General features: G+C 42.6%; 1 protein-coding gene across 2 annotated transcripts in view; it reads left to right on the plus strand.

Annotated features, from left to right (window-relative positions):
* Positions 1-2,321: 2,321 nt before the first annotated feature.
* ZDHHC20 (zinc finger DHHC-type palmitoyltransferase 20) overlaps positions 2,322-23,833 on the plus strand; it is a 77,254-nt gene continuing 55,742 nt past the window's right edge. For both annotated transcript variants that reach the window (XM_054015458.1, XM_054015459.1), the window contains exon 1: positions 2,322-2,525. In XM_054015458.1, coding sequence (XP_053871433.1) covers positions 2,408-2,525 — 118 coding nt within the window. In that variant the 5' untranslated portion in view covers positions 2,322-2,407. The remainder of the gene's footprint in view (positions 2,526-23,833) is intronic.

A 23,833-nucleotide genomic window follows, 5' to 3' on the forward strand; every position in this document is an offset into this window, starting at 1 on the left:
CTCCTCCTTGTAACAACCTTTTATGTTCTTGAAAACTGTTATCATGTCCCCTCTCAGTCTTCTCTTTTCCAGACTAAACAAACCCAATTTTTTTCAATCTTCCCTCATAGGTCATGTTTCTAAGACCATTAATAATTTTTGTTGCTCTTCTCTGGTCTTTCTTCAATTTGTCCACATCTTTCCTGAAATGCGGCACCCAGAACTGGACACAATACTGCACTTGAGGCCTAATCAGCGCGGAGTAGAGCAGAAGAATTACTTCTCGTGTCTTGCTTACAACACTCCTACTAATACATCCCAGAATGATGTTTGCTTTTTTTGCCACACTGTATGTAGAGTTAAATTCCAAATGAATCTAAAACTGATTCTTTGAAAGCAAATCAAACAAACATCCATTTAACTAGTTTCCATTTAAACCTAGAACTAGATCACATTGCCTTGAAGTAGCCAGCATTGAGGAAACATGAAATAAGGCTGCTCTGACTGTGCTGTTCAGGATGGTTAAGAATCGGTTAAAGATGTAATGGGAAAAAAACTGGTGACTATTCTGAATCAGTTCCAAAAGCTAATTCTAGGTGCAATTTCTATATATATTAGATACCAACTAACAGGTGATTAGAAGGGGAGTATTGGAAGACAGGTTTGGGAGATGTGTATCATTAGGAGGATACATGCTTAGGGGTGGATTACAAAAGGTTAAGGGATTTGTAGTGAGTTCATAGAATTGTAGGGCTAGAAGGGACCTCAAGAGGTTATCTACTCCAGCATCCTGAGCTGAGGCAGGATTGAGTATACCTAGACCATCCCTGATAGGTGTTGTCCAGTCTGGTTTTAAAATCTCCAGTGATGAGATTTCACAAGCTCCTTTGGAAGTACATTCCAATGCTTAACTATACATCTCCCTTGCTGTAGATTAAGCCCATTACTTCTTGTCTAACCTTTAGTGGGACATGGAGAACAATTGATCACTGTTGTCTTTATAACAGCTCTTAACATATTTGAAGGCTGCTATCAGGTCCCCACTCAGTCTTTTTTTCTCAAGACTAAATATGACCAGTTTTTTTTTAACCATTCAAAATAGGTCAGGTTTTCTAAACCTTTAAAAATTTTTGTTACTCCCCTCTGGGCTCTCTCCAATTTGTCCACATCTTTCTTAAAGTGAGGCATCCAGAACTGGACACAATACTCCAGCTAAGGCCTCACCAGTGCTGAGTAGTGCTGAACAATTGTCTCCTGTGTTTTACATACACCCCAGAATGTTAGCCTTTTTTTGCAACTGCATCACATTGTTCATTCATGTTCAGCTTATGATCCACTCTAATACCCAGCTCCTTTTCAGCAATAATACTGCCTAACCACTTGCAGCTGATTTGTCCTTCCTCCGTGCAGTAATTTGCACTTGTCTTTACTGAATTCAATGTTATTGATTTCAAACCAATTCTCTGATTTAACAAGGTTGTTTTGAATGCTTGTAACCCTTCCTAGCTTGGTGTTTGCCACAGACTTCAGACACATACTCGCCATTCCTTTATCCAGCTCATTAATGAAAATATTGAATAGCCCCATACCCATGACTGGCCCCTGCAGACCCCCACTAGATATATCCCCCGCAGTTTGACAGTGAACCCTTGATAACCACTCTTTGAGTCAGGTTTTTCATCCAATTTTGCAGCCTCTTTATAGTAATCGCACCTAAACCACGTCTCCCTAGTTTGCCCATGAGACAGGTTGGGGACAATTGGAGGGGGGCTGTTGGATGTTACGCTAGTAGACACATAGTTCGGGGGAGCTAGCGTGAGGGGAGTGGGGTTAGGACGTGAAGGGGGGTGGTATTGGGGCATAGGCTATTTGCTTATGCAGATAAACGGGCAGCACTGCAGGAGGCTGAAAGCATTTGGGGGCTGTGAGCAGAGGCTGAGGGCACTGGGGAGAAGCTGGGGGTGGTTTGGGGAGAAGCTGCAGGCGGCTGAGAGAGCTGGGGGGAGGCGGCGCCAGAGCGAGGGGCTAAGTATGGGGGGACCCTAGGGTGACCAGATAGCAAGTGTGAAAAATCGGGACAGGTGGTGGGGGGTAATAGGCCTCTATATAAGAAAAAGCCCCAAATATCGGGACTGTCCCTATAAAATCAGGACACCTGGTCACCCTAGGGGACCCTGAGGGGCTTTGCGGAAAGAGATTGGGAGGGGGAAGGTTTCTGGGCAGGCCACACAGTACCTGGGGCCTAGGGTGCAGCGAGCCCCGCCCCGCAGCGAGTTCCGGGGGGGCGGCCGCTGCACAAGCCCAGCCCCGTCGGCGTGCGGGGCGGGGACGGGACGGCGGCGGGAGGCTCCGCAGCGGCTGCAGCCCCAGCAGCAGCGCCGGCGCCGCCGAACCCCGATGCCTCCCCTGCAGCGGCTCGCCAGGGAAGATGGCGCCGTCCCACGTCCTCAAGTGCTGCCAGAGGGTGCTGGCCTGGGTGCCCGTGGTCTTCATCGCCCTGGTGGTGGCCTGGTCCTACTACGCCTACGTGGTGGAGCTGTGCGCGTGTGAGTGTCCGCGAGCGGGCGGCTGCCCCGGCCAGGGAAGGGCGGCCGGAGGTGGCGCTCCCACTTCCCCCAGCAGCCCGGGGGTTGGATCCGCCTCCCGGGGGGGGCAGCGGCTGTGAGAGCGGGGAGTCCCCCCCGGTTACCTCCGCGGTGCCCCGGCTCCCCGATCTCGGCCCCCAACTCCCGTCTCTTCTCCGCCTGCTGGTCGCGGGGCTGAGACCCGTGTGTCATACGGGGCCCTCCCAGGGGGTTCCCCGCTCGCTTGGGGGTGCCTGTCGCCTGTCCTCCCTCTGGTGTCCGTCCCCGGGGTGGCCGTGGCTGCCGCCTGTCACTTCAGCTAGCCGGGTACCGAGCTGCTTGGGGGATGTTACAGCACTTGGATGTTGCCCTGTGTGAGGCTGCTGGGTGGCTTGTTTGTGTCCCTCACACTTGGGAAGTAGCAGGCTGAGAGCCGCAGGGGTGGTGGTGTAGCTCCTGTTTAAATGGTGTCAACTGGCCCTTGTGCCCAAGGGTGTCCCACAGATCTGCTTTTTAAAAAATGGCCCTTTAATTTGGTAGCATTTGAGAGGGAGGCAGCGGCAGTTCCTTGGTTTCTACTAGCTTGAGGGGTGCTGCACCCGTCCTTGCTGACTGTCTGTAGGAGAGCATCCAGCAGAGTGCCGAAGTGGTGGTGATAATTCATAAACGAAGGCTTCTTGGGGGAAAGACCAGGGTGCCAAAGAACCTAGAAGAGTTAAAAGTGAGGAAGGAATGGGCTGTGGGGAAGAGATGTGTGAGAGGGATGTAAAAGGCCTGGGATGGTCTGGAGAAGGACTGAACTTCCTGCCACTTGAAGTCAATAAAAGTGGCTCAGGGCCTCTCAGAGATCTGCCTTTAGGATCATTGTAACTTGCGCCAGCCTTTGGTTAATTCCTTCACCATCCATGGTTTCTTCCCTACTTAAAGGGGTAACATTATTTGTGTGTTACCACTTTTTTGTTAGCTTTTATTTTGTTTTGACACTGTTCTTTCATCCCCTCCCCTTCCCCCCGCCCCCATGATGTGGGGAATTTTTTAACTGAACCACTGTTGTTTGTCTTCTTTTAAAAATAAACTGGGCTAGAAGTTCATGTTTTAGAAAGTAAAACTTTTTGAGTTCTTTAGTGTTCTGTCCCTCTTCTGATAATGAATCCTAAAACCTAGTGTCACTGAAATGTGATTAGAGTGAAATCTTTTGACTTAGACAGTAGGGAAAAGGGATTTAGAGCTTAGATGTTTCATACTGTCAGGCTACTGGTAGTGTAGTTCAGTGTTATGTAAATCTTATTTGTAGACCGTGTCATTCAGGATGATATTTATCCTTTTCTTATATCTAGATCTCAATTTAGATTGAAGTCTTATGGCATTGTTCGGTTCAGATCATTTGTTCATTTAATAATAATAATACATTGCACTTACATAATTCACCAGAACTTCAAAGCATGTAAAAACATAATAAAGACATGTAGTGTTTCAAATCTCTAGGTAGTCTATGTAAAAGAGTTGAAATGCATAAAAATAATAGATGGGAAGACAGAAGAGTGCACAACTACTATAATATAAGGACTGCCAATTAATCACGTGATTAACTCAAAAAAATTAATCATGATTAATTGCACTGTTAAACAATAGAATACCAACTGAAATTTATTAAATATTTTTGATGTTTTTCTACATTTTCAAATAAATTGATTTCAATTATAACACAGAATACGAAGTGTACAGTGCTCACTTTATATTATTTTTGCTTACAAATATTTGCACTTAAAAATGATAAAAAGTAGTATTTTTCAATACACCTCATACAAGTACTGTTGTACAATCTCTTTATCATGAAAGTGTAACTTCAAATGAGTTTGTTTTGTTACATAACTCCACTCAAAAACAAAAAAATGTACAAGTCCACTCAGTCCTACTTCTCGTTCAGTGAATTGCGAGTTTGTTTACGTTTACAGGAGATAATGCTGCCCACTTCTTAATTACAGTGTCACCTGAAAGCGAGAACAGGCGTTCACATGGCACTGTTGTACCTGGTGTTGCAAGATATTTACGTGCCAGATGCGCTAAAGATTCCTATGCCTCTTCATGCTTTGGCCATCGTTCCAGAGGACATGCTTCCATGCTGATGACGCTGGTTAAAAAAATAATGTGTTAATTAAATTAGTGACTGAACTCCTTGGGGGAGAATCGTATGTCTACTGCTCTGTTTTACCCACATTCTGACATATATTTCATGTTATAGCAGTCTCGGATGATGACTCAGCACATGTTGTTCGTTTTAAGAACACTTTCATTGCAAATTTAAGACAAAATGCAAAGAAGATACCAATGTGAAATTTCTAAAGATAGCTACAGCACTCGACCCAAGATTTAAGAATCTGAAGTGCCTTCCAAAATCTGAGAGGTGTGAAGTATGCTTTCAGAAGTCTTAAAAGAGCAACACTCTGACGTGGAAACACAGAACCCAAACCACCAAAAAAGAATATCAACCTTCTGTTGGTGACATCTGACTCAGACAATGAAAATGAACATTCATCAGTCCGCACTGCTTTGGATCGTTATCGAGCAGAACCCGTCGTCCGCATGGATGCATGTCCTCTGTTATGGTGGTTGAAGCATCAAGGGGCATGTGAATCTTTAGCACATCTGGCATGTAAATATCTTGTGACGCCGGCTACAACAGTGCCTGTTCTCACTTTCAGGTGACATTGTAAACAAGAAGCGAGCAGCATTATTTTCTGCAAATGTAAACAAACTTGTTTGTCTGATCTGAACAAGAAGTAGGACTGATTGGACTTGTAGGCTCTAAAGTTTTACATTGTTTTATTTTTGAATGCAGTTTTTTTGTACGTAATTCTACATTTGTAAATTCAACTTCCATGATAAAGAGATTGCATTACAGTACTTCTATTAGGTGAATTGAAAAATACTATTTCTTTTGTTTTTTACAGTGCAAATATTTGTAATAAAAAATAAAGTGAGCACTGTACACTTTGTATTCTGTGCTGTAATTGAAATCAATATATTTGAAAATGTAGAAAACATCAAAAATATTTAAATAAATGGTATTCTATTATTGTTTAACGGCGCGATTAATCACAATTAATTTTTTTAATCGCTTGACAGCCCTAATATATATATTTCTGTTTGTGGGGCCCTGGAATATGGAAATACTTTAATTATTTATATAGAATGTATGAAATGCTTTTGTTTTTTCTGTTCTATTGTGCAAGCCTTCTATTTCTAGTTACAGGGCATATTTGATATTTGGACAAGCTTGTGAAAATCTGTATAAGTCCTGTACAGATAAGATTTTCCACTGTATTTAGGTATAGGGAGAAGTATTTGGATCATTTGTATTTTTGCAGCTGTTAATCATATTTCATTTTTTTTTTTAAATAAGAGTAGTCTGGAGGAAGAAGTGTGAATACTATAGACTTTAGGCATCAAATTATTTAGCTTGGTTATACATTTTTACCCTTAGTTAGGGTTAAAATGAAACCTATTACACTATGAGTGATCTTTAAGTTTCATGTAAGAGGTTTATGTAGACAGGTTTGATACTATACCAAAATTTGTGTCAAAGGTTCTGATTTGTGGACACACTGATGGGACTATTCACATTAATAAAGTTACTCCTATGCATAAATGTTTGTAAGATTGGACCTTTCTTATTTTGTGAAGGTCTATTTTAAAACTGTCCAAGCACTTGCAACCAAATTTTTAGCCAGCCTCGAACATTGGATGACCTGTGGTTTCCGGGCACAATTATTTATATTACAGTAGCTCCTAGAAGCCTCAAATGAAATTGTAGCCACATTTTGTATATATGCACAGTGAGAGACTGTCCCTGCCCTGAAGAGTTTACGGTCCAATTGGACAAGACGATCTAAGACCTAGTCTACACTAAAAAATTAGGTCAGCTTATTTACGTCAGTCAGGGGTGTGAAAAAATCCACACCCCTGAGCATCGTTGTTAAGATGACCTAGGTCCCTGTGTGGACAACGCTAGGTTGACCGAACAATTCTTCCGTTAACCTAGCTACTGCCTCTCGGGGAAGTGGATTACCTATGCTGACAGGAGAACCCCTCCCATTGGTGTCGTTTTATATATAGACAAGCCCTCAGAGTGTTCCTTGTTTACAAGCAAGTAATTGAAACATCTGGAGACTAAATGATTTGCCCAAGGTTATACAGGAAGTCTTTGGTTGAGTCAGGAATTGAACTAGTTCTTCCAAGCCTCAATTCAGTGTCTTGACCTCAAGGCCATCCACTGTTAGAGGCTGACTAATAATTGTACCTGTACCTTGAAAATGTTGGCCCTGATCATGAAAGGAGCTCTAGGGATGGATCCCTAAATCTGCACAGTGCCCCATTGAATTCAGTGGAGCTCTGCAGAGAAACCGGGGTCCATCCATGTGGAGATCCTTGCAGAACTGGGGCTTTTGTTTGTATTAAAACCCTCAGTTGTATGCATAAATCATCTAGCCATTTTGCACTCTCAGTGCAATTTTTTCATTCTTAATGTTTGCAGGTGCAACTGTGCAGGCTGTGCTTGCAAATTCAATCTTTAATAATAGGAAATCTAGATCATTATTGTATTACTGTTTTAAGTGGATTCTTGACATGTTACCAGTCAAAAATCACTGTGTGTGGTATGTCCCGTGTTGTATTTTCTGTGACTGAAAAAATAGTTGATACTTTAATTTTTTTTTATTTTGTGTTATGTAGAAGTCTTAGGAAAAGGTTGGTTGATGTGAATACTTACCGGTAGTAGACAAACCAACGGGTGGAGAATGTAGATTTGTGATGCTTTTCTTTTATACATCAGTTCATTTAAAAAACACACAGACCTTAGTCATGGCTCAGAATGCAAAATTACTGGATGCTCACCTTCTTTTGGCAAGTAGATATCCCTACTTAAAGGGGTAACATTATTTATTTGTTTTTTATGACATGTGTTTTCTTTTTGATTGGAAACTACTGCACTATATATTATTGTGAAGAGCAATGACAACCCTTTTAATATACCATAAATATGTGAAAGTGATGTGATCTCTGCAAGGGCAGAAATGGAGCTGTCAGTTTCACTTCTCTCATTCCTCAGTGAAATACACATAGTGCAGATGATATGATTGCTCTTGTGGAAAAAGACACAGAAAGATCATGAAGAGGCAGATGGAAGGAAAGGCTAGAAAAGAAAATACAGACAGGAAACTGAAAGGAAGCGAGCATGAATGAGAGAGAAATGGAAGGCAGGCAGGGCCATAAATGTTAGTGTCTTCCCCAGGATGTTAAGAAAGTACTCAGACAATCCTTTACATACATCCTAACTGCATGAGGAGACATCCGGAGAGTTTGGGAGCATTCTTTGTCTATTCCCTCAACCATAACTTTTTATTGTATTATCACAGTTCCTTGGGGTCCTGGCCCATGACTGGGGCTCGGTTGTGCTAGGCACTGTACAAACACAGAACAAAAAGATAGTTCCTTTCTTGTAGCCCTTCCTTACTAAGTTAATAAAGGTGAACAAATGTATTCACTGAGTAATTTAGTGGGCTACCAGGATGCACTTTTAGTATCTTGTTTGTAAACTTTGCAAAAGGTTCTTGAAAACAAAATTAGTTGTCTCTGTCCCCATTCTGTTTATCTTCCTCTTTCCATACTTGTTTTATTCCCGCTGTTCTTTCTCTGTTTAATTATGTATTTGAGTTTCATGTTTCTGCATTTTTCTCTTACCCCTGTGATGGAACTGGGGCAGCTTTGTAATAATTTATAAATTCATAAACTTGGGCCTGCCTGAGTGCAGGGGACTGGACTTGATGACCTCTCGAGGCCCCCTCTAGCCCTACATTTCTGTTAAAAACTGTATGTTGACCTGGTTATTTGGATGTTTACTATATGGCTATATTTAGCTTAATAGGGAGCTGTCAGGAATAGCAATCAGGAAAGAATGGCTCAAAATAAGTCATTTCTAAGTAAACACTTGAGTAGTTGTTAAGAGGCTACGAGGACAGGAAAAGGCCTGTGAATGTAGGAGATAAAAGAACTGGAAGGTTTAGAAAGGAATGGTCTCTGAAGAGGCGGTGTAGTTGTTTGAGGAAACCAGAGACAAATGGACTGCAGGTGTCTGAAGAGGTTAAGCTTGCTTAGGTTATTATTTGGGGTGGGAAGCTTTTAGGCAAGGTAGACATGTATGCAGATTGTTTTAAAATCCATTTTCTCTAAATGCTCTGTTTCTACTGCTGAACTAAGCAATACTTTGGTTTTAAGAAGGCTGTCTGATCACTATACACACTGCTCACAGACTCCCAAAGGAAAGAAAAACAGGTACTTGACCTCAGTCGGACCTGCTGGGTAATAACAGTTGAAACACAGGGCACTGTAGCCCGGTGTGCTCTAGGTGTGGGAATCCTTGACATCTGAGAAATGCTTTACACACACATTGAATTGCAGAGTGAAAATGATTGACTGGGTTTGTGTTGTGTTCCAAATGAATTTCATTCTGCATCTGGCTCCAGTGCAAAGCCACTGAATTTGGTGCTGCTGGTGGCACTGATTTCTTAGTAGTTCATTGCCTTGGATGGCGATCAGGAAGAATGATGGAGGTGGTCGTGTGAGACAAAGAATGTCTGGTTCTGCTATGTTAATATTTTGGGGAGGGAGAAGATTTAAGTAGAAATCAGAAACCAACAATTAAGTATGATGGTCACTTTTGGGTTATTTTAAATTTTGGATTATGCATAAAAATAGATGCTCAATCAGCTGAGCCATGTGGATCTTCAAAATGAACATTTATCCCTGGCAGAAATTATTCAGTGTAGAAATTGTTTGTGCATATAGTCTGGATGACTCCTGGGGTGGTTGATAAGATGCAAAGCCTTCCATATCTACGCCACTATCTTGAATCTGTGCTGGCTTGGTAGTGACCAAAAGACATTGTTGTGACCTATATAAAATGAGCTGAGGAGTGATCTTGGTCTGTTCCATACTAGACGAGAATCCATTATGTATCATGGTTATGAACACACTAAATATTTAGATATTGCGGTTCGCACTACTTGGTACCATTGATGCAATCTCAGTATTGTGACTGAACTAACTTACCTTTGGGTGTGCTGCTTGTAGAACATAGCTAAGGTGCATTGGTTGGAAGTTATACACCGCCACCCCTATATAACACCACCCGATATAACACGAATTCGGATATAACGCGGTAAAGCAGTGCTCCGGGGGGGCGGGGCTGCGCACTCCGGTGGATCAAAGCAAGTTCGATATAACACAGTTTCACCTATAACGCGGTAAGATTTTTTTGGCTCCCGAGGACAGCATTATATCGAGGTAGAGATGTAGCTGGAAACTGGTAGTGCTGTCAGTACTTTGCTTTCCCTATTGAGAGTGGGTCAGTTTTCAAAAGCACCTTTTACTTGAGTTACATTTTTAAGGAAAAAATCTTGCTGTATATTGCACCTTTTGTTTATATAAGCCTATACACATCTTCCCTGTGAAGATATTCCAAAGCCCTTAGAAATAAGTGAGTTATATAATTGTGAATATAGGCAACCAGAGTAGTTTGTGCTCATCCCACCAATGATGGATTAACTGTGGATCCAGCCCAGGGCTGATTCAGGACAAACAGCTGACCAAGATTGTTGTTTCTTGTCTTATGCTTAAATTGTAAGAGCTCTTTGGGTCAGGGAATCTTTTTGTTCTGTAAAAAGAACAGGAGTACTTGTGGCACCTTAGAGACTAACAAATTTATTAGAGCATAAGCTTTCGTGGACTACAGCCCACTTCTTCGGATGGATTAACTGTGGATCTGGCCCTGGGCTGAACCAGGATCCATTATGCAGGAAAACTCTTGTCTTGTGGGACACCCTGCCTAAATATGTTAAAACTGGGACTTGTTTCAATGTAGTTGTCTAGCTACTAACCGCTAAACCTTAAAGGAACTTGAAGCCCTGGTCTGTTTCTGCTGGCCTTAGTTGTGCCTCCACTGAGTTCTGCATGCTCTCACAGATAATGAAACCTGGGGTGTGTCAGCTTCTTTGAGAGAAGAATTTGAAAAGCCCCAATCTCATTTTGGGTAAAATGCAATTAGTTGCTTATGCCAGGGCCCAGCCAACACATGTAGCTGGCCAGAGTTTATTGCTAAGTAGATAAGAATTGTTAGAGAGGGGATGTCATTTTCCAGCCACCAAACCTTGTGTTTGCTCCTTCCACCATTCACACAGCTCTTAGATCCTCCAGTTTCACCATCCTCCATCTCACTTTCTCTAGTTGCAAATCCCTTCTGCAGCGCCCCACACTTAAAAATGTGTTTCCTCTGTGGAAGAAAATGACTTCCCCTTGTGATTGACTTGGCTCTTTTCTCCCTCGCCTGCCCCTGAACATTGAAGCAGTATGATTTTGGTGAAAAATGCCAGTGGTCATCTAGGCTATTGCTCCCAGTGTTATTAACACTGGTTCAGCTCTACCAACATCATCCGTGGAAAACTTATGCAAAACTTCCCTAGGATAGATAAGCCTTAAATTAAATCACAAAATTGGTGGTGGAGTGGGGAATGGGACCAAAAGGAGCTAGCTAAAGGAACTGATCTCCAGACCATTGTTTTCACAACTAACATGGAAAACTTCTACTGTCTCTGGAATCAGCAATGAACCATTACAGTAGAGGCAAGTTTGTCTGGTTTTTATAACAACGGACTGGGAATGATGGTCTCTCACTTTATTTCTCCATAGCCCAGCCCCCCTCACCGATGGAACAGCATATGCTTTCAAAGGTAGAATTTAGCTTCCTTTGCTGCTATGGAGGAGCAGTCTGTTGAGCTCCTTTAATCTTCAGACTAGAGACAGCGTTTGTATACTTTAATAGCTAAGACATTTTTTCCCCTCACACCCACTCTTCCTTATGGCCTTGTCACTAGGGAAAAAATGGTGCTAGCCAACACATGTGAATGTAAGGCAGTTTGTAGTTTCCATATGTGTTAGATTACAAACAGTGTTATCTTCACTAGGAGTTTAACATACGTTAGGTGTTTTTTCTTGTTAGCTTTTTTCTTAGGGCTGGTCTACACTGGGGGGGGGGCGGGAATCGATCCAAGATACGCAACTTCAGCTATGCGAATAGCTTAGCTGAAGTCGAAGTATCTTGGATCGAATTACCTGGGGTCCAGATGGCGCGAGATCGACATCCGCGGCTCCCCCATCGACTGCGCTACCGCCGCTCGCTCTGGTGAAGTTCCGGAGTCGACGGTGAGCGTGTTCGGGGATCGATTGCTACCCGCCGATACGGCGAGTAGTGAAGACATACCCTTAGTGTGGATGCACCTCTATGTTGTGAAGAATCATTACTGCCTTGTCCTAGGAAAATGTGATAGTCTCTGTCTTTGGTTTGTTTAGTATCCTGAACTCACTTATACAGTTAGTCTGTACCATGGACTGTTTTATTGTTCTGTGTTTGTATAGCCCCTAGCACAGTGGAGTCCTGATCCATGGCTCAGGCTCCTAGGTGCGACAATAATACAAATAAATAAATAAATATGTAACTTCAGTTCCCTCTATCTGTACCACCAAGCCCACAAGGGTTACTGTAAACATAAATACAAACAGTCCTTTATAATTTCTCTGACGCACAGTCAGTACTAAGAGGCTTGGGTTGATCTGTTTTAGTGCTGTGTTCTGATAAACAAAGGGACTGTAGTTTCATCTGTTTTCCCTCAACAAGTCTTTACTCTGTATCAAAATGTTAACACAATAGCTAACAAACAATGACAAGGTTGCACTTAACAACAGTTGTATAGTGTTTCAGTAACTTTTTGGAAAGGTCTTCTGTTTCTGTATTTGCATGAGTATCAGCAATATATTACAAGACTTGCATATGGTGCTTTTATATGAGCTCAACATATCTTGCTAATGGGATGAAGAGGCCCACATTTCAAGGAGAATGGAAAGCTGGAGTGATTAGTTGCAGTAAGCTAAATATTGTAGCTATTTTAAATATATATTATATCCAAAACCTTTTTGTTCTTTTTTATATCTGTTACTGTTTCACTATCTCAATTCAGTGATGGGAGTTGGGAATGGTGTCTGTCTCTTTGGAGGCTACCATTTTATATATACTTCCTATCAAGAGCTTCAGCCTGATGCAGTGGGATTGACAGATCTGATCCCGTTTGAGAACACTTAAAGAAAGATGATCAAACCTTGTATAAGGTATGCTAAATTAACTGATATGACTCACAAAAAGAAAGGGGAAGAATGGGGTTAGCGCCCTTTTATGGTATATAAGGTTTGAAATCAGGGCTTTGGAGCGGAGCCTCGAGCTGGAGCGTGGAGCAACTCTGGAGCAGTGGAGCTGCAGGTTTTTGCCTGGAGCTGGAGCACAGTTCCAAAGCCCTGTTTGAAATGGCGTGCATGTTCTTTTTAAAAATTCTGCTTGGTTTGTTACTCTGGAGTTAACAGGTATATCAAGTTTTGTCTTCCTTGATTGTGCTCTAGGTCTCGTTGGCTGTGTTTAGATATAGATTATTAACTTTCTCATCCCTTAATTGAAAGGCTTGGACTAATGTCTTCTAAATATTTCTCAGACATTGAATTTAAATGTGCAGATTAAAAAAAAAGTTTGAAATAGTCTGAATAATAATCACTTCATTTTTTTTATCCAAATCATACCAATTCTTCAGTCATCCATAGAGTCTTGTAGGGAAATAAAGATAGACAAGACCTGAAGTTCTACTCTGCTTAAAAAAGAAAAAAGTTATTTTAGTTTTTTTGAAAACAAAATAATATTTCAGGTCTTCATTATACGTATAAAGAAACAAAGGCATAAACTTATGTTTTCTTTTGTAGATCACCTTTTACCCTCTTCAAAATTGAACTTCATCCAAGTTTAAACAAACAAAACCATATAGAGCAAAAAAGTTCACTATCTGCCCTTAATTTTATGGTTAAAATATATAGATAGCCTTGTGTCACGGAGTATTGGGGGACTCAGGGCCCTGCACCCCCGGCTTCCTGCGATTCACCATGACTCTCAGCCAGCCAGTAAAGCAGAAGGTTTATTTGGATGACAGGAATACAGTCCAAGACAGGTCTTGCAGGCACAGACAACAGGGCCCCCCTCAGTTAGGTCCAGCTTGGGGTCCCAGGGCATCCCAGCCCACCCCCCTTTGGGGGGTCAGAGCCATCTCTGCCTCCCAGCCATCTCTCCAGCCCGCTTCCAGCACTCTGCCCTCAGTGACCCCTCCCACAGCCTTTGTTCAGTTTCCCGGGCCAAGGTGTCACCTGGCCTCCAACCCCTTCCTGGGTTCTCATGTTACACGCTCAGGTATTCGCCTTCGGGCAGACTCCCATCCCCCAATGCAGACTATCCTAGCCACACTCCCCTGTCAGCATTCACACACCACAGTAAGAACAGGCCCAGTTCGTCACACCTTGTCCATATTCAAAGACTCTTACTCGGGTAGTTCAGAAATGCATCTTCTGAATTGAGTTGTCCTTGCAACATAGTATATTTAGACTGTCTTGTATCTATCTCTTTCTTCGCTTCTATAATTTGTGAAACTTCTCTATATATCTGGCTTAGTACAAAAGAGTAATCTGTATATGGTTATTTTTAACACCCTTTTTTTTTTTTTTTTTTTTTTTTTTTAAGACAAATCCCAGTTGTATCTTGTATAAACTTGGGTTTTGGAATGCTGTGTTTATCCCACTTGGTATATCAATGCTTATGCAACTTTTTTCTAATAATCCTGAGATCCCTTTAACCAAACCCACCATTTCCTCAAATACAACCAGTATGAATTTGTGACATTTTCTTATGTTTCACCCTTCCATGCAATAAACCAGTGGTCTCAAAGTGGGGTGCACAAGAGGATCATTGGGGCTGCGCAGCAGGAGGAGCGCTTTTTTTTTTTTCCCCCTCCCCCTTCATCAGGCGGGAGTCCAAGCGAAATGGCAAAAATGGTAGAGCTGGCGCGGCAGGAGGTGCGTGCTCAAAATTTTTTTTACTGATAGGGGTGTGCGATCAAAAAATTTGGGAGACCACTGCAATAAACTATTAGCCTCTAAGGATAGAACAAGAAGCAATGGGCTTAAACTGCAGCAAGGGAGGTTTAGGTTGGACATTAGGAAAAAGTTTCTAACTGTCAGGGTGGTTAAACACTGGAATAAATTGCCTAGGGAGGTTGTGGAATCTCCATCTCTGGAGATATTTAAGAGTAGGTTAGATAAATGTCTGTCAGGGATGGTCTAGACAGTATTTGGTCCTGCCATGCGGGCAGGGGACTGGACTCGATGACCTCTCGAGGTCCCTTCCAGTCCTAGAATCTATGAATCTATGAATTAATTAATTACAGCTTCCTACAGTTTTTCAGACTCTCCAGTTCAGTTGTCAGTGTCACACAGTCTGGAGTGGCTAATGACCGTGAGTGCCAGCCTCAGGGCAGACTGTCAAAAAGCAGGACAGAAACCCAAAACTCGTTGTATGTTCTATAATTAGATTTCACCAACCCAGTAACAGGTGTGAAGTCCTAAAGCACTATAACAATCTTACCACAGAGTTACAGACAATCCCCTTGGACATTCCAGTCTATCTTGCCACCCAGGCAAGCTGGACTATAGATGGTCACTTTACAACAAAGATCCCAACAATATTCAGGTTACTCCCAGTTCCGAAGAACCAGTCACTTACCACAGGTCAGTTATACTCCGATCTCAAGCCGAAGACACAGCCTGTAGCCAATCCTGTAATAAACTAACTAAACTCCTATCTCAGTTAATAAATCTTATTTGCAAGGTTAAAACAGGACACACACACACACAAATGAGTTACAATTTTTGATTTAAAAGGTAATATAAGCATCTATAATAAGCAGCTTTATATGTCTTTTAGGGCTCACCCATGCCATACAGCATGGGGATCTCTTTCTTATGTTTAGGAATCTTTGCCCCTCAGAATCCAGACAACATAAAGATCCCAGTTTCTCTTTGTCTGGGATTTTTATCCCGTATCACACGGGAATCCAAACTGATGGGATGAGATCCTGCTCAGGTCTTGGAGGGAGTGAGGGATGCAGTCAACAAGGTCTCTATCCTTTGATGCTATGCATTGCCTCATTTGCCTTCAATGGGCCATCTGGTGTGCAGGACCACTCTACCTGAATTAATGCTGCTTGTCCTGTTTGGTGAGTTACACAATTACAGAGGTTTACAATACAGACACTCAATATAACTTTATACCATGAGCTACAGAAGTTACAAGTGAGATCAGTACATGCAGCTTCCTACATTGTTCGTAAGGTCTAGGCACCAAACACATTCTTACAACTCTAATATTTATCTTAACGATACTAACACACAGGTAAGCCAGACTGGTTTCCAGCTGTGCATTTGTCAATGTTCAGTGGGGCCTGGAGCTTTGGCATGAGCTGCCACCTGGTCTGCTAGCATCAAAGTCATATTGATTTAATTCTTAGAAACTGCTCATAATTTCTCTTCAAAAGTGCCAACAGAGTCATTTTTTTTTTTTCCAACTTTGGAGGCAAAAACATCCAATTTTCCCTTAGTGGTGTTTAACAGAAGTGCTAATCAGTTATCAGACCTTCTTGCTCCCTGGGCAGACTCCCTAACATGGTGTGAGAGGGTAGGAGAGGCATCAGCAGACACACTAAATTCTGTAGCCACCTCCCCCACACTTCCCCATTTCTGCTGCCTTTGAATTTTGAGGGATACATCTTAACCGTTCCCTGCACCCCAGAACAATAAGAGTGAGAAATGTCTTAAGAAAACACTCCAGCAGGAATGATTCCTTGCTGTCTGTGAGAGCATAATATTTGACTCTTGTCTTCTTCTCTCAACTTTAAGCCAAAATTAAGTCCTGTCACTTCTTCCTCCACAACATTTCAGCCAAATTGCTCGTCCACACCCTACTCATATTCCATCATGAGTACTAGAATCTTCTCCTCTGAGGTGTGTAACAGTCTTGGTTAATCATTTGATCACTGTGGCCACAGGCGCTGGCTTCTTTCAGGCTCTGGGGGTACTCTGCCCCAGGCCTTGACCCCTTCCCCCAAGCCCCTGCCCCTACTCTGCCCCAGGCCCTGCCTCCATCTCACCCCTTCTCCCAAGTCCCCACCCTTGCCTGCCTCTTCCCGCCCCTGCGCTGCCCCAGGCCCTGCCCCCGCCGCCCCCTCCTGCCCCGTTCCGCTGCCAGCTCCCCTGAGCACGCCCCATCCCAACTCCTCCCCCTTTCATCCCAACACCTCCTGTACACCGCGGAACAGCTGGTCGTGGCAGGCAGGAGGCACTGGGAGGGAGGGGGAGGAATTAAGTGGCGTGGGTGGGTGGGAGGGGAAGGGGAGAGCTGGCTGCTGGTGGGTGCTAAGCACCTACTAATTTTTTTCCATGGGTGCTCCAGCCCCGGAGCACCCACGGAGTCGGCGCCTATGACTGTGGTAATAGACAGCCCCCACTCTATCCAAAATGCTGCTCTACCAAAGTCGTCATTCTCGCCAAGAACTTTTACCATGTCACCTCCCACTCCCTTTTTGAGTCATTTTGCTGCCCCTGTGTTACATTGTGCATCAAATTTAGACTTGTCCTTTTCTTCGAGTCCTTGATCTCATTCAGATCACTCACTTAAAAAAAAAAAAACCTACAATAAATACCAATACCTTCTGAACTGCTATGATGTATGTTACATGTAGATATAAACTCACTATCGCTGTAATCCATGTCTCTACCAGTGCTTCTTGGTGTATGTTCTGCCTTCTCTTGTTTGTCATGTCTACCCCCTTAGTTTTGGGGCTCTTGAGAGCAGTAACTTGTCTTGGGCGTCTCTGTGAAGCATCTAGCACTGGTATGTATACAATTAACAATACTTAATCCTAAATTCTGTTAGATTTAGAAATATATAACACTTAAAATATTCTGTCCCCACATTGGTTGTTTGTCTCATTCCAGAAGCCCAAGTTCAAGCTAACCACATGTACTCTTGGGAACAACAGACTTGTTTTGTTTTTTAATTTATAAAAGGAGAAGGTTTTTTTATAAGACGTTTGAAGCACAACTTGCAGTTTTCTATTCTAGATTAGAACTTGACATTAATGATTCACTGGATACTTGTCTCAGTTATGGAAAATGTGTAGTATTATGTAATTCTTGAGACAAAACCTCTAACAGTGACTTATTTTTTGAAGGGTTTGGCTAAATTATCCATAATTTTTAGATAACTAAGAAGATTTTGAAGCTTGAGACTTGTGTTTTGTCCACCAATATTTTATAAATATGAGAATAGACTATACTTTATTAGTCAGGATAAATATAACCAAAGGCTTTTCAGAACTGTGCCTTTGTGCTATAAGAATGGTGTGGCCCAGCACAAGAAAGCAGGAAAATGACTACCAGTGAAGCAGCTTCTATACTAGAGCTAGCTAGATTGGAAGCAGAAGAGAAGGAAAAGGATCGGGAGTTTCAATTGAAACTCAAAGAGGCAGAGGAAGCCAGGGAGGTGGCTGCCCACAAAAGAGCAGTGGAGGCAGAAGAGGCTGCCCATGAGAGAGCTATGGAGGCCCAGATTGAGCCCCAAAAGCATGAACTGGCTGTTATGGAGTTGAAGAGACAAAACCCTTCAGCTGCTGGCTCCACTTCCCCAAAAACCCACAAATGAGAGCCATCATGAGGAATCCCCTTGCTACTACCTGAGCTGGAACAAGGGCTGTACCAGGGGAAAGGATTGTGCCCAGACTAGGAAGGCATCCAGTCTGTGAAAGAGACTTATTGAAACATCTTTCTGGGTGAGATTTTATCTGTTCTCAGTTGTATTATTGTATTAGGCTTAGATTTGCGTGTTTTATTTTATTTTGCTTGATAATCCACTTTGTTCTGTTTGCTACTACTTGAAACCACTTAACTCCTACTTTCTGTATTTAATATCACTTTTTACTTATTAATTATAACTCAGAGTATGTGTTAATACCTGGGGGGGGGAGGGGAAAGAGCTGTGCATATCTCTCTATCAGCGTTACAGAGGGTGAACAATTTATGAGTTTACCCTGTAAAAGCTTTATACAGGGTCAAACAGATTTATTTGGGTTTAAACCCCATTGGGAGTTGGGCATCTGAGTGTTAAAGACCAGAAGACTTCTGTAAGCTGCTTTCAGTTAAGTCTGCAGCTTTGGGGCACGTAATTCAGACCCTGGGTCTCTGTTGGAGCAGACAGGCATGTCTGGCTCAGCAAAACTGGGTGCTGGGGTCCCAAGCTGGCAGGGAAAGCAGGGGCAGAAGTAGTCTTGGCACATCACTTTGTAGTTCGCAAGGGGGTTTCTGTGATCTAACCCATCACAAATGTCTAGAATGAAAATAAAGCGGTCTTTGGTTTTTTTCCTTGGAAAATTGTTCCATGTATCTAACGCAGAAATCTGCTGGAGAATGGAAGCTGAAAAAGGAGAGGTGTTTGTGACAAATAAAATAAAGTGTTATGGGAAGGAACTAAAATTTCTTCCTTTTGTATTAAAGATTAGCTTGAACTATGGAAATTTGAAGTCTTTGTAGAAACTTGGAGAGGTCAGTCTAGTAAGTATACACATCATTATAATTCTTGGCACACTAGCAGTGTTGCAGGGGTCCATGTACTGGAATAACGCCAGCAGGTGGGTTTTAAAACTATGACTTTTCTTAATGCTTCAGAGCTTAAACATATTTAACTACTGGTTTTGGTTTTTTGTCTGTTTGTTTTTGGATAGGGAATGTGGTTAGAGAGGGAGTTTAAAGGTTGTTCCACATTAGGATAGAATTAAATAGTTTTTGTTTGTGTGAAGTGTAATAGAGAACTAGAATGCCTTACAGTTAATTATTCAGAGATTGTCCAGATTTCCCTCTTCTTCATGTCATATGCAATTTGCAGAAAGAAATTGTTTACCAATTCCTAATTATACAGATAATATACCAAAGGCAATAATTCCATGCTGTTCGCCTAGATACTCTGGTGATTGACAGCACATGGATACTTAAGTGTAGTGTGCCTAATAGGCTGGAACTCATTCTTTCAGCTTGTCCACAGCTAATAGACAGACTACGGTGTGCTTTTGAAATAAAACTTCCTTAAATGGCTCTGTTCATAAGCTTTGCGCAACTAAGTAATACCTTTTAGCAGTTAATGTAAATAACTGTATTGTGTGCTTTGACATCAGTGTAGTGCTGGCTCTATGTAGTCAATGAACTTACCAAAAATAATTTATGCTTGTTGCATGCAGTTTGCTTAGTCCGAAGAAACTCATCCCTCACTGCATTTAATTTTTTTAAAATCAGAGATCATCCTGCCCAAAAATCTAGTGGTTGATGGGAGACCCCCATTTTGCTAGCTGGGATGGGCCTCATTTCTCAGGTCGTCAGAGGAGTTCCACAGCAGCAAACGCTTGGCCCCGAGGAAGAGAGAGTGACTTGTGTTCTGCGATTGGATTAGAATGGAATCTCATCCACTCCTCCATATGCTTCATATCGAGTCTAAGGGCGTGGGGAAAAAATGGATTTTTAAGAGACTAAAGGAAAATATGTATTCTCAAAGACAGGCCATTACTTAACTGTGGAATGTGTGTTCGCAGGCCTTCCTTTGACAGTTATTTAAAATGTATATGCATCCAACTCACAAAATAAAAGCTATTTTAGCATGTCAAATCTCCCGCGGGAGGTAGGTAACACTGCTTTAAGTAAAATGTAATACAAACAATGCAATCACAGTAATAGTAAGGTAACTTAAAAACTACTATCTTCAAAATGGTAAAGTTAATTTAAGAAAATCAAACCACCCTAAATTTTCTAATCCCTGAAATCTGTGCAAACAACTGGAAAGTGAAACATCTTTATAAAACAACTGTAGTGTAATGATGACTCTACGAGGCAGATGTAGTTAAAATTGTGAAAAGTAACTCATCAAGTACCGTATATACTCTTTCATAAGCTGATTTTTTTTAGTAAAAAAGGGAAACATCAGAGAAGGGGGTCGGCTTATGAATGGGTATAGAGAGGGAGAGGTGGGACACAGCGCCTCCCCCCCCAACAGAGGGGGCAAGGAGAGGCAGCACAGCCAGCAGAGACAGAAGGGAAGAGGGGCCAGAGTCTCTCCGTTTCTGGCCACGCTGCTCTCCCCCCAGTCTCCGAAGCAGCTGCGGGACTGGCAGGTTGCAGCTGCGCCACTCGGCCTGCCAGAGCAGCTCCAGCCAGGCCAGAGACATCCTCCCTTGGCCTGCCCCAGCTAAGGTGGGAAGGGATGGGATGGGGAGAGTGTGGGGGTCCCAGGCTAGTGGTCATGTGGGGGGTGGTCACGAGTTACTCCCCTGACCCCCAGCTTTCTCCCCCTTCCCCCCCAAATTTCCCCACCAGTTGCTGTCCCAGCCCGTCCCTGCTGGCGGCCAGGACATTTTGTTTACTTAGGTTTACCTCCGTGCCTGCAGACGCTCGAGGTAAAGAAACCACCTCGGCCCGCCAGTGGCTTAGCCTGATGGCCCGGGAGCCAAAGTTTGATGACCCCTGAATTATAGGGTCGGCTTCTGAATGGGTCATAAAAACAATTCCATTTTTACTTATCCATTCTGAGGGGGTCGGCTTATAAACAAACCGGCTTATGATTGCGTATATACGGGTAGTAATTTCCAGCATTTTTATTCCCCTCTATTTAACTGCATAACTTTACCAATATTTCAGCACTCAGAAATACTCTCTGTTTTGGCTTAATTAAATCAAGACTGTTCATATTTCCTTGTCTTTATCTACCTGGATTTGAAGGGTGAATGGGTTTGTTAGTAGGATCTGAAGTTAGGCCATTGGGCACATATAATTAAGGTACTGTATTTTATGCCCAGTGACCCAAGTGCTCTTTAGGGATAGGTGCTTGATTATCAACACAGCTATTGACTTAAAAATATACACTTTAGCTGGTGAAGAGTACATTTTATTCTTTTCAGAAAACAGTAATTCTGATCAGAGAAATTTGAAGATGAGAAGCATGGCTCTATAGCTTTTTTTATTTTTTTAGGTTTATTGTTTCCAGTGTTGCCCACAATGTGTTAGGTGTTCTCTATATAAAACCCATGTATTGCTAAAATTTTACTATCCCCTGGTCACTTTGCTTGTTTCTGACTCCCCTTTCTAATTCCTTCAATGCTTGTTTTCACTGCACAGTTAACTCAAGTTTATAACTCAAGTGTTGCCCCTAACTGTAGTCCCATCCCCACACACAAACCTTTAACTCAAATGCAGTGATGCTTTTATCTCAAGTTGGTAGGCCTGAGAGGAGTATAGGCTAAAGCTCAGCGAAACACAGCTCATCAATTGCTAACACGATCACTCTGTAGTGTGGACGAAGGCTAGTGCCACTCAAGTACTGCTCTTCTTCCAGTGTCTTCCTATAATTCTCCCCGTGTGTCCAGGAAGGACAGAGAAGTTCTCTCACAACTCACTGGGAAAGAATTACTAGAGCAGCTCCGCTTACTACAGTACTAAGAAACATGGCATGTGCTCCCAGAGGTTTTAATGCCACACCCAAGTGAGTGCAGCACCAGTATGGACACAGATGCTCATATTGTTTCTCAGGCTATATCTACACTGCGCACCTTACAATGGCACAGCTGTGCCACTACAGCTGTGCCGTTGTAAGGTATGCAGTGTAGCTGCTCTTTGTCGCTGTGAGAAAGCTCTCCTGATGACAAAATAAAATCACCCCCAACATGGGAGGGTGGTTTCGTCACTAGGAGAGTGTCTCCCGCCTACGAAGCACCGTCCACACCAGTGTTTTTCGTTGTTAAAACTTTTGTCGTTCTGAGGTTTTTTTTCACAACCCTGAGTGACAAAACTTTTAAAGTGCAGTGTAGACATAGCCTCAGCGTGGCCGCTTTCACTCAAGCTAGGTTAATTCGGGGTATATCTATACTGCAATAAAAAACCTGTGGCACGAAGTTAGAGAACTTGGCTTGGACTGTGGGGCTAAAAATTGCACATAGACACTTGGGGTGGAGCCCGGGCTCCAAAACTCCACAAGAGACAGAGGGTCTTGGAGCTCGGGAGCCCAAGCTCTGAGACATGTTTCCCCCGCCCCCTGCCAGGTTTCAGAGCCCAGACTCCAGCCTGAACCCAAATGTCTACACTGCAGTTCTTAGCCCCACACCCCAAAGCCCTGCGAACCTGAGTTAGCTGACCTGGACCATGGGTCTTTTATTGCAGCGTAGATGTACCCTCAGAGAGGAGTAACTCAAGTGTACATAAGTTGAGCTGACTCTGTAGTGTAGACATACTCTCTGTTTTGATTTTAAAAGAGAGTGTGCCGCCTTTTGTGTTTGTATAGCACTTAGCACATTGTGGGCAGTATTGGAAACAAATCACTTATATGTAACATTAACAAACGACCCTGCAGTCAAGCCATTGAAGTTACTTGAAGGTGTTGTGACAGAGCCGAGTATTCAGGAGGGATTGAATGAGGAGTGTATAGTGGCTTTACCAGCCAGATGAGGAAGGTATAATCAAGTGACACTAGAACTAGGAACAGGCCAAATTGCTAGTCAAATGAACAGATTGTGTTCCTTCAGTGCACTGGTGATTAAGAAAAAGGAAGGAAGACTGAAAAATGAGCTAATTTAGATGTCTTGATTCTGTGCAGTTGTGCTTCATTACAGGGAATGGAGCTTTTCAAGGATAACACATTTGGTGAAGAGTTTCTGCTGCAGTGCAGTAGTTTGAGTAGCTGAATGTGCTGATTACAGAGCCAGCCTTAGCATTTTTGGATGAATGTACAAAACACTTTTTAAGCCAACCTCTCTTTCCAAATATAGCCAATACCTCACCATTTTACCCGGCTATGCATATGACTAGCTTCAGGTTTGATTAGCTAGGTGACTTCTTTTCAGAGCAACCTTGTATTTAGCTTCCTGAAGGGGGGAGATTTTTAAAAGCACAGGTGGCAGTTTGATGCCTAATTCTGGTTCAAAGTCAATGGGAGTTGGGTACCAAACTGCCATTTGTGCCTTTGAAAATCTCCCCTTAATTCTTTGTCTGCTTTCTTGCATCAGGGAAAGTGGAAAGGGTCCATGTAAATTACCAACATCTAAAAATGTTTCAAGGCACAATTGTGCAGATAACTCAGTGGTCAGTATGCTGCTAGAACCTCTAGAAACTTTTGTGTGCATTCTGGTACATTATACAACAATAATATATGAACATTAATGAATCATCATAACCTTCACCTGTGAAGTAGTTAATAGAAAAATGTAGGCAGAAAAGTTTGACTTTGAGTTGGTGTA

The sequence above is a fragment of the Malaclemys terrapin genome, chromosome 1 (genome assembly GCF_027887155.1).
Source record: "Malaclemys terrapin pileata isolate rMalTer1 chromosome 1, rMalTer1.hap1, whole genome shotgun sequence".
In the NCBI taxonomy this organism is placed as follows: domain Eukaryota; kingdom Metazoa; phylum Chordata; order Testudines; family Emydidae; genus Malaclemys; species Malaclemys terrapin.